A 12,119-nucleotide genomic window follows, 5' to 3' on the forward strand; every position below is an offset into this window, starting at 1 on the left:
CTTGAGTAAAAGTAAAGATACCTTAATAGAAAATGACTCAAGTAAAAGTGAAAGTCACCCAGTAAAATACTACTTGAGTAAAAGTCTAAATGTATCGGAGGACAAGTACATTAGAGTGCCTAGTTTGAGAAACAGACGCCTCACAAGTTCTCAACTGGCAGCTTCATTAAGTAGTATCCGCAAAACACCAGTCTCAACGTCAACAGTGAAGAGGCGACTCCGGGATGCTGGCTTTCTAGGCAGAGTTGCAAAGAAAAAGCCATATCTCAGACTGGCCAATAAAAATAAAAGATTAAGATGGGCAAAAGAACACAGACACTGGACAGAGGAACACTGCCTAGAAGGCCAGCATCCCGCAGTCGCCTCTTCACTGTTGACATTGAGACTGGTGTTTTGTGGGTACTATTTAAGGAAGCTGCCAGTTGAGGACTTGTGAGGCGTCTGTTTCTCAAACTAGACACTCTAATGTACTTGTCCTCTTGCTCAGTTGTGAACTGGGGCCTCCCACTCGTCTTTCTATTCTGGTTAGAGCCAGTTCGCGCTGTTCTGTGAAGGGAGTAGTACACAGCGTTGTACGAGATCTTCAGTTTCTTGGCAATTTCTCACATGGAATAGCCTTCATTTTTCAGAACAAGAATAGACTGATGAGTTTCAGAAGAAAGGTCTTTGTTTCTGGCCATTTTGAGCCTGTAATCAAACACACAAATTCTGATGCTCCAGATACTCAACTGGTCTAAAGAAGTCCAGTTTTATTGCTTCTTTAATTAGCACAACAGTTTTCAGCTGTTCTAATATAATTGTAAAAGGGTTTTCTAATGATCAGTTAGGCTTTTAAAATGATAAACTTGGATTAGCAACGTGCCATTGGAACACAGGAGTGATGGTTGCTGATAATGGGTCTCTGTACGCCTATGTAGATATTCCATAAAAAATCTGCTGTTTCCAGCTATAATAGTCATTTACAACATTAACAATGTCTATACTGTATTTATGATCAATTTGATGTTATTTTAATGGACAAAAAATGTGTAAGTGACCCCAAACTTTTGAACGGTGGTGTACGTATCAAAAGTAAAAGTCTAAATAATTTCAAATTCCTTATTTTAAGCAAATCAGATGGCACCATTTTATTTTTTATTATGGATAGGCAATGGCACACTCCAACACTCAGACATTATTTACAAACGAAGCGTGTGTTTAAACACATGCAGAGGAAGTAGGGATGACCAGGGATGTTCTCTTAATAAGGGCATTAATTGGAGTATTTTCCTGTCCTTCTAAAGCATTCAAATTATAACAAGTACTTTTGGGTGTCAGGGAAAATGTATGGAGAAAAATGTACATTCATTTATATAGGAATGTATTGAAGTAGAAGTAAAAGTTGTCAGAAATATAACTAGTAAAGTACAGACACCCAATATAACTAGTAAAGTACAGACACCCACAAAGAACTACTTAAGTAGTACTTAAAAGTAATTCTTCTTTGCACCTCTGCAGGGGCCCGTAGCTCATCATGTTGAGACACACAGGGATAAAAGCAGCCTTGTTTATTCTCGACTGTAGCAGAAGCAGGATCAGAAGCAGGGTTTTTCTTCTGTGTTTGGGTATACCCTGATAAGCAGTTATGATGCCCCTCTGCATTGGTTTCCTGCTGATGTTGAGATTCCTAGTCAGAGGAACCAATATCCTGGAGCCTCTAGAATCCACTGGGCAGACGATCTTGATTAAATTTGATCCTTTTTAGGAAATGTCAGTCTTTTTACTATTAGCATTTTTTTCGTTTTTACTCTGAGGTAACACGATCAAGCTTTCTGTTTTCAGGAACTCCTCTCTCACATGACAGGAATCCCCTGTAGTACCAGTCAGTATACCATGATCCTGATAATATGATAAACTCACTCTTCTCGTAACTGTCTTTTATCCAATAATCACATTAGCCATGTTATAGAATCACTACATTGGACTGAATTGAAACCATGCTACATGTACTAATGTAATATCTACTACGTTGATCCTTTCGAGGCAAGCTCCCATTCTGGATTAGAAATGACAAGTATTTACAGTAGAATTGTCTGTACTTCCATTACAGCAACAAAATGTCAACATTAGGATATTATTGACCACCACTGATTTAGTTAATGTCATATAGAAAGAAAGCCAGAGTAAAGTAATACCATAGCCACATAAGATGTGTCTCAACAAACTGTTGAAAGTCATATGATATTGTATCTTGATTCTTTCTCCAGATAGTGGCTGTCTACAATATAGTGACATAGTCCATATGTACATATTACCTCAATTACCTCGACTAACCGGTGCCCCTGCACATTGACTCTGTACCGGTACCCCCTATATATAGCCTCGCTATTGTTACCTTACTGCTGCTCTTTAATTATTTGTTACTTTTATTTAATTGTTTTTTTTAGGTATTTTTCTTAAAACTGCATTGTTGGTTAAGGGCTTGTGAGTAAGCATTCCACTGTAGTATTCGGTGTATGTGACAAATACAATTTGTTTTGATTCGATTTGAAGCTGTGTTTGGATATGTCTGACAAAGAGTACCGTGTGTTATTCATATCCTGCTGCGTTACACAATGGCATATTTGCATCATATTTCTCAGCAGCTGTCAGGGACTGGGCACTGGATGGGGCCGTAGAGGCTTGAGAAGAGTCTTTCTTTTCCAACTATCAGCTATATCACAGAACCAGGGTGCCATGAGGGATTGGGAGGCATGTAATCCTACTGGGAAAGCGCTCAAATTCCTTCGGTGGGTGTTGTTTTCAGCACGTTGTTTTGTGGTCTGAGGAGAAGTAATGCCTAGGGATCCGATGTCCTGTTGCTCTGCTGTTTCCAGAGCGTCCTGTTAGATTGATGGATAGACGTACCGCGTCGAACCTCCACCAGAGGAAGAGCCTGCCTGATCATCCTCAGATTGATCCTCCGATCTACTTGATTTAACTCGCACCTTAAATCAGGCTCACCTCACTGTATGATCAGAGTATTTATGTGAGTTTAGTGGTAGCGCAGATCTTCCTCTCCTATGAGAGATCACCTCAGATATAGATAGACAGAGACCGTTAGGCCCCATGGTGGTACCCACTGGTGGTCAGCCCAGCATGTTGTTCCATAGATGGGGTATGTGTTTTGGGGTATTTCTGAGCAGATAACATTGATAATGCCTTGCTCTAAAAATATTGTTGTTGTTTTATCACAGGACGAGCAAAGGTTAATGGGGGAAACAAGATAGAACATATTTCCATTGTAGCAGGCCTACAGGGTTTTTCAGCTGTCCCCGTAGGAGAACCCTTAGAAGAACCCTTTTTTAGTTCCAGGTAGAACCCTTTCCACAGAGGGTTCTACATGGAACCCAAAACAGTTCTACCTGGAACCAAACAGGGTTCTCCTATGGGGACAACCGCAGAACCCTTTTGGAAACCTTTTTTTATAAGAGTATGTTAATTGTCTATGTATGTGTGCTTTGTTGTGGAAATATTGTGGTATCAATGTTAAGCTCAAAAGGTCATGAAGATAATTCTGCCAGAATTATGCACAAAATACTATAACTATAGCAGACATAGCAGATGGCTTGTTGTGTATGAATGAGCTGCTCTCTTATTTGCATAAAAATACAATCGGTTTAATACTCTATTTCACTTTATTTGAGGTCGTTGTAAATGAGGTCACCTCTTTGACTCTAGGGTTAATACTGGAATATTCAAATTGCAGTTGTATCTGTTATGACACGCCACCTTATGAAGGGGGAATAAACAATCCCTATGAAATAGCAGAGAGTCAAGTTAGCCCACACCTCTCTTGCATCATGCAACCATTGTAATACTCTCTTATCTCTGTTCAAATCTGCTGAACTGCTGAAGGTAAAGCAGAGTGTGAGTCCTATAAGAAGTATATTCTTGAGACTACAGTCAACTATCAGGCTACTGTACTTTTGCTTAGATTTGCTACAGTACATGATCTGAAGTGTATGTACACTCTTTAAAAAAGGTGCTATCTAGAACCTAAAAGGGTTTTTCGGCTGTCCCCATATGAGAATCCTTTGAAGAACCATTTTTGGTTCCAGGTATAACCCTTTTGGTTCCAGGTTTAACCCTTTCCACAGAGGGTTCTATATACATACAACCTAAAAGAGTTCTACCTGGAACCAAAAAGGTATCTACTGAAGAACCCTTTTGAAACCCTTTTTCTAAGAGTGTACAAAAAAAAAAATCCTCAATTATTAGCCTACATTTGCTTAGATTAGCTGCAGTAAGTACTCCCGGGTGGCGCAGTGGTCTTAGGCACTGCATCGCAGTGCTAGCTGTGCCACCAGAGATTCTGGGTTCTAGCCCAGGCTCTGTTGCAGCTGGCCGTGGCTGGGAGGTCCATGGGGTGACGCACAATTGGCCTAGCGTCGTCGTCTGGGTTAGGGAGGGTTTGGCCTGTAGGGATATCCTTGTCTCATTGCGCACTAGTGACTCCTGTGGCGGGCTGGGCACAGTGCACGCTGACCAGGTTGGTGTGACTGGCTTCCGGGTTGGATGTGCGCTGTGTTAAGAAGCAGTGCAGCTTGGTTGGGTTGTGTTTTGGAGGAAGCATGGCTCTCGACCTTCGTCTCTCCTGAGCCCGTACTGGAGTTGTACCGATAAGACAGTAACTACTAACAATTGGATACCATGAAATTGGAGGTAAAAAAATAAAAGATTAGCTGCAGAGGGCTCTACAGTGCAACCATTTTACTCGCATATGTGCCAATTTAAAAATCACCCAGATGATAATTGTTACAAACAGCCGTGAGTGCCATGGAGAATACACTGAGCGCAGATTCATGATTGCCATGCTTGCACCATTACTACAAAGATTACTGTGTGCTCTTACATTTTTCAACTTTGGCACACACTTGCTCCTTGTAAAAAAGGTCATCGTAAAGCAGTGCTGTATGTTTAAACATCAAGATTAATTGACTGTTTCACGGAAAGGAGTCCATTTTATTTGACAGTATGATGATGTAAACAATCTTTTTGGATTGTTGTTGTGAAAAGGTTCGGAAGTGAGTACAGACAAAGAGGCAGATCAGGGAGAATTATATGTCAATGCAATGGTCATGTTAGGAGTTCCTCATACTGCATATTGATCTTGTCCTGCACTCATAGTGAACACAACAAACGCTCTGTGTCTGCTCTGTACATGGCGAGGCATGACGGTGTTGTTTAGCTATGGTACCATTCAACCTTTGTGGATGTGATTTTCCTCTCTGTTTCTCTCACACTCTGTATATGGCCTTTGTCAGAACAGATCCTCGTTCTGTCTGCGATTTGTCATTTTGAAGGTAATATTTTGACATGTATGACAGTCAGGGAGGGACAACAGAAGATGTTTTTTTATAGATTAATTGTTGAGGACACAGACATACCGCTAACCTAATGACTGAGAATCTCTCTGCATAGCTCATCAAGTTTTGTATTAGCAGGCTTTTCTAGTCTCTTTCCATTGACTTTAAGATGATATGTTCTCTGAATTTCCTCCTGTCTACAGATACCAAGAGAGATACTGTATGGAAGTCATAGCCCTGTCCACACTTTACAATCCACCCGCATTCCTGTCCACGCCATTCAGGGGTCCATGTCTCCCCCCATGGCCCGCTCCATGCCCTCCTCCCCCTCCAGGATCCCCTATGGTCGCCAGGCTGGGGGAGGGGTGCCAGGCAGTGTCACCCTCCCCAGGGCCAGCATGTCCAGCGGGCCACCCAGCAGGTCCGTCATCCCCTGCCCCAGCGCCATCCTGGAGAGAAGAGATGTCAAACCTGATGAGGACCAGAGCAGTAAGAGTATGGCGCTGGTGCGTGCCGACGGGTTGTATGTCAACGTCACTGACCCCTACGCTGTCCAGGAGAGCCGGCTGAGTATCGCCTCCTTACAGGGGGGCAGCCACATGGGGGACGTGGTCGACATGGGTGGTGGCCTCCTCCGGGCTTCGGGCAAGTCCACAGCCTCCTATTCAGAGAACCCAGAGCAGCAGCACTCCCTCTACAGGCAGAAGTGCCGGAGATATGGTGAAAACCAGGGACTACCGCCGTTCGGCACCAAAACGCCACCACCTTCCCCTCACAGAGTGAATGAGGTCAGGATGATTGACAACCATGGCCCTGTGGCCCCGGAGAGAGGGTCTCCTATTCGCCGGTCCCTGCGGAGGGAGAGTAATGGTAATACTGTGGAGGTGGTGAACAGGACCAGGGGTGGTGTGTCCTCTGTGTCCTCTCCTGTGTTCCTGGAGTTCCCCCCAGGGCACCATGGCGACAAATTGTTCCAGGGTCCCCTCACCCCCAATGACCCTCAGACCAGGTGAGACAAAAAACAGAGAGAAGGGCTGGGCAGTCTGAGACAAACTACCACTTGAACTTGGGGTTTTATGAACATAGCACATAGCACAGTACTACATAACACAATCTTTTTATACACTAGCACAGTATTATGAACTACATAGCACAGTATTATGAACTACATAGCACAGTATTATGAACTACATAGCACAGTATTATGAACTACATAGCACAGTATTATGAACTACATAGCACAGTATTATGAACTACATAGCACAGTATTGTGAACGACATAGCACAGTATTATGAACTACATAGCGCTGTATTGTGAACTAACTACACAACACAGTATTATGAACTACATAGCACTGTATTGTGAACTACATAGCACAGTATTGTGAACGACATAGCACAGTATTATGAACTACATAGCACTATATTGTGAACTAACTACACAACACAGTATTATGAACTACATAGCACTGTATTGTGAACTAACGACACAACACAGTATTATGAACTACATAGCACTGTATTGTGAAGTAAATAGCGCTGTATTGTTAACAATGTATTGTAGTTAGGCGAGTGGTTGGAGCGTTGGACCAGTAACCGAAAGGTTTAACCGAAAGGTTGCTGGCTCTAATCCCAGAGCTGACATGGTAAAAATCTGTTGTTCTGCCCCTGTCCCTAGGCCATCATTGTAAATACTAATGTGTTCTTAACTGATTTGCCTAGTTAAATAAAAAATAAGAAAATTATAATAATTACATAGCACATTATTGTGAACTACGTAGTTGCCTAGTTGAATAAAGGTTAAATAAATATTTTAAAAATTATAATAATTACATAGCACAGTATTGTGAACTACGTAGGTAGCACCGTATTGTTTTGGGCCAATCATGTATTGTTTTTTGGCAGTGAGCGAATGAAGGCCATGGAACAACAGATCGCCAGTCTTGCTGGCCTTGTTCAGCATGCACTTTTTATTGGGCCAGCTGAGAGAGATGGGAGGACTGCTTCTCCTTTCCATGTAAACAACAGTGCAGGTAACTGTTATTACACAACTATATTAGTGTTACAAAGTCAGTGTTGTATTAGTTTTTTTGTTGTTCCATACATGGTTAATGAAAGTTATTTTGTATCTTCCCTATTTTAATCCCACATTACAGTTACTCATAGAGTTGTGTCTAACTGATCTGATATGTAGGAGTGTCACCAGTTCCTGCAGCCAGAAGCCCTGCCCTCCTGGCAGATGCCGCCAGTGCTCTAGTCTCTCAGGCCCATCCCCCTGACCCCGCCCTGCAGGTCACACTGACCACTGTCAGGAGGAACGTCACTGATCTGCGACAGCAGCTGCACCATCTCAGACAGCTACAGGTATTCAAGCCACCTGCACATTACATTAATCCGTTATCTGCATAGATACAATGTACAGGTAACTCTGCCAAAATAAAGGGAACTCCAAAATAAAGTGCCTTGATGAAGTGACAGAACAACTTCAATGCACCTTAGCATAGATTCTACAAGTATCTGGAACTCTATTGGAGGGATGTGACTCCATTATTCCACCATCATTTGGTGTTTTTTTTATGGTGGTTGAAAACACTGTCTCAGGCGCCAGTCCAGAATCTCCTATAAGAGTTCAATTGGGTTGAGATCTGGTGACTGAGACGGCGATGGCATATGGTTAACATCGTTTTCATGTTCATCAAACCATTCAGTGACCACTCGTGCCCTGTGGATGAAGTCCTTGTCATTGTATAGCCATGGTAGCCAAAATAATGGCCTGCCCAGCATTTTTATACATGACCCTGAGCACGATGGGATATTAATTGCTTAATTAACTCAGGAACCACACCTGTTTGGAAGAACCTGCTTTGTTTACTCAAGTGTTTCCATTATTTTGTCAGTTACCTGGACATGTACACAGCATATTTTTATGAGGTGTATTTTTGTATGTGATCAACAGATTTGGGTACTCAAGCCACACATCACGATCATCCAAATCTGCATATATACAGTACATCTTAATTAGGTTTTTATGTCGTCCTCCAAAAAAAAGTTCAGCCATTACATTCATCACATTCATCCATCAAATAGCTGTATATAAGTCATTAGATATACTGTTTGTAATACCACTGAGAGTCCTGAGACCAGTGGGTGTGATGATCCATCCACAGATGCAGAACCAAGACAGTGTGAGGGTGATGCTGAAGAGAGCGGAGCAGGAGCTGACTGGGGTTATGTCTGAGACCTTACAGAGACAGCAGCATGAGACAGAGCCTGCCCAGAGACAGAGGACCACAGTGGATGAGGAGAGACACAAGTACCTGGCCATGGAGGAGAGAGTACTAGCCCAGCTCAGGTAAGGGTTTGGAAGTATTGTCGAGCCCCACAAACTGATTGACAGGATAGACATTTAATGAGGGCATTGACTTTATTTTGCCTATCTTACTTTTGCATACTCTTTGGTGCTAGTCAAAAAAGAGTAAATAATATGATCTTAGTTTCCAAGTTCGAGTTTCAAGTGTTATTAGTCGTATGAACAGGATACACATGGTATACACCGACCAACCAAATGCCTCCTTGCATACTTAAATATTATGATTTTAAGGCATTGGATTAGAATTCTAATTTGATGTGCTATGGTAGCCTTTCAACATTCACAATTGGAACAATAAACAGTAATCAGACGATAGAAATCCGCTCCAGATGCCATATTTGTTTTTTTATGTGGCAAAACTGCAGCTGCTGAAACTAACATTGTGAACTAACTGCGTTATCTCATGTTGAAATGTGAAGTAATATAATTACGCAATTAGTTTCAGCTAAAGTGGGATTAATAAATAAACTGTGGTTATGCAATCGGTTTCCAGTGATATAACAAATGTTATGCAAAAATGAGTCATCCTCCTATAGCTCCTCCCACCAGCCTCCTCTGACCCGGAATGTGGTACATACAGTATCCCAGCTATGGAATGAGTCATTGGTGTTCTGCCAAAAATGTCTAATAATGTTGCACAATGTTTAAATATGCAAGTGAGGCTGTTTCCCTTGCGATCTGGGGGGACTGTGTTACAGACTGTGATAGGAGAGATAAATAATGGAGTCAATGTCAGCTCATTGGACTAAATTAATCTTGGAGATAGGCTCACTGGGGGCGTTAGAAAAAACCTGTTGAACAACTGTTATCATATACTGTATGTAGCTGTTATGTAATCTTGAGAGCACTTTTGGGATGGGAAAACAGATATTGGGAAACAGCTATTTGTCACACTTTCTCACGCTTACCGTAGTTATTTTGGATAGTGAGTCCCTTTTAGGTCCAGACATGCATGTACTTGCTGTGTGACTTTGGATGAAGCATTGTTGCTTCAGAAGAATCCAACCGCTATGGTCATTTTACATTCGACCATTTCAGCAGGAATTTAATTGACTCAAATAAGTTTACATTAGTCATGGTCATTGTTCTGCATCTGGTTGTTAAACACCTGTTTTGAGTATTTTGATTGCAGCAGCTGACACAGAGACTGCGCTTGTCAGACTGTTGTCAACAAACAGCTTCTGACTGAGCATGTCAAACAGGTTTCTACTCTGTCAGCAACACTGTACAGTGCCTTGCGAAAGTATTCGGCCCCCTTGAACTTTGCGACCTTTTGCCACATTTCAGGCTTCAAACATAAAGATATAAAACTGTATTTTTTTGTGAAGAATCAACAACAAGTGGGACACAATCATGAAGTGGAATGACATTTATTCGATATTTCAAACTTTTTTAACAACACAAAAACTGAAAAATTGGGCGTGCAAAATTATTCAGCCCCTTTACTTTCAGTGCAGCAAACTCTCTCCAGAAGTTCAGTGAGGATCTCTGAATGATCCAATGTTGACCTAAATGACTAATGATGATAAATACAATCCACCTGTGAGTAATCAAGTCTCTGTATAAATGCACCTGCACTGTGATAGTCTCAGAGGTCCGTTAAAAGCGCAGAGAGCATCATGAAGAACAAGGAACACACCAGGCAGGTCCGAGATACTGTTGTGAAGAAGTTTAAAGCCGGATTTGGATACAAAAAGATTTCCCAAGCTTTAAACATCCCAAGGAGCACTGTGCAAGCGATAATATTGAAATGGAAGGAGTATCAGACCACGGCAAATCTACCAAGACCTGGCCGTCCCTCTAAACTTTCAGCTCATACAAGGAGAGGACTGATCAGAGATGCAGCCAAGAGGCCCATGATCACTCTGGATGAACTGCAGAGATCTACAGCTGAGGTGGGAGACTGTCCATAGGACAACAATCAGTCGTATATTGCACAAATCTGGCCTTTATGGAAGAGTGGCAAGAAGAAAGCCATTTCTTAAAAATATCAATAAAAAGTGTTGTTTAAAGTTTGCCACAAGCCACCTGGGAGACACCAAACATGTGGAATAAGGTGCTCTGGTCAGATGAAACCAAAATTGAACATTTTGGCAACAATGCAAAACATTATGTTTGGCGTAAAAGCGACACAGCTCATCACCCTGAACACACCATCCCCACTGTCAAACATGGTGGTGGCAGCATCATGGTTTGGGCCTGCTTTTCTTCAGCAGGGACAGGGAAGATGGTTAAAATTGATGGGAAGATGGATGGAGCCAAATACAGGACCATTCTGGAAGAAAACCTGATGGAGTCTGCAAAAGACCTGAGACTGGGACGGAGATTTGTCTTCCAAAAAGACAATGATCCAAAACATAAAGCAAAATCTACAATGGAATGGTTCAAAAATAAACATATCCAGGTGTTAGAATGGCCAAGTCAAAGTCCAGACCTGAATCCAAAGAACTGAAAACTGCTGTTCACAAATGCTCTCCATCCAACCTCACTGAGCTCGAGCTGTTTTGCAAGGAGGAATGGGAAAAAATGTCAGTCTCTCGATGTGCAAAACTGATAGAGACATACCCCAAGCGACTTACAGCTGTAATCACAGCAAAAAGTGGCGCTACAAAGTATTAACTTAAGGGGGCTGAATAATTTTGCACGCCCAATTTTTCAGTTTTTGAGTTGTTAAAAAAGTTTGAAATATCCAATAAATGTCGTTCCACTTCATGATTGTGTCCCACTTGTTGTTGATTCTTCACAAAAAAATACAGTTTTATATCTTTATGTTTGAAGCCTGAAATATGGCAAAAGGTTGCAAAGTTCAAGGGGGCCGAATACTTTCGCAAGGCACTGTATCTTTATGTTTGAACTTCCCTCCTGGCATAACATCAGGGCTAGCTTAAAACTGTATCGAAGGTTAATGGGAAGCTTAGGTTTTTAAACATGATCTTATCTATAACATACTGCAAAAGTTTGAAATCAATTGCATGTCATGAACTCAATGTTTTCTGCCATCTTGTCTATTGCTGGTTATTACATTAGGAGAAATCACCATGCAAAAACTACGGAGGCTATGAGAAGTGAAAAACTGAACAATTTATTTGTTGCGCGGTGAACACAATCACAACATAGGGCCAGGCCAATCTCCAATGTCTTTCCTTGTCATTCCAAGCATGACAATTGTTTTTACTGTAATGTAATGGCCAGATGTGTAACCTAACCTATGTCTCTCAGGGAGCTGGAGGAGTACGTAGACTGTCTGAGAAGAGACGTGTCCTCTTGCCCAGGTCAGCTGTCAGTCACCCTCAGGGATGTGGAGGAGGGAGCTGTCAACCTCAGGAGGGTGGGAGAGGTCTTGGCCGGGCTTAAAGGTGAGCACTGTCTGGGGCTGCAGCAAGAGGTTAGCACATCACTGACCACAGGTAGAAGATGTTGTG

At 42.0% G+C, this 12,119-nt stretch overlaps 1 protein-coding gene across 11 annotated transcripts in view; it reads left to right on the top strand.

Annotated features, from left to right (window-relative positions):
- LOC118394684 (sickle tail protein-like) overlaps positions 1-12,119 on the top strand; it is a 55,059-nt gene that overhangs the window by 27,654 nt on the left and 15,286 nt on the right. For all 11 annotated transcript variants that reach the window (XM_052463790.1, XM_052463788.1, XM_052463789.1 and 8 more), the window contains 5 exons: positions 5,531-6,336; positions 7,233-7,360; positions 7,522-7,691; positions 8,495-8,679; positions 11,917-12,053. In XM_052463790.1, the coding sequence (XP_052319750.1) occupies positions 5,531-6,336; positions 7,233-7,360; positions 7,522-7,691; positions 8,495-8,679; positions 11,917-12,053 (1,426 nt within the window). The remainder of the gene's footprint in view (positions 1-5,530; positions 6,337-7,232; positions 7,361-7,521; positions 7,692-8,494; positions 8,680-11,916; positions 12,054-12,119) is intronic.

Source organism: Oncorhynchus keta, chromosome 15 (assembly GCF_023373465.1).
Source record: "Oncorhynchus keta strain PuntledgeMale-10-30-2019 chromosome 15, Oket_V2, whole genome shotgun sequence".
Lineage (NCBI taxonomy): Eukaryota > Metazoa > Chordata > Actinopteri > Salmoniformes > Salmonidae > Oncorhynchus > Oncorhynchus keta.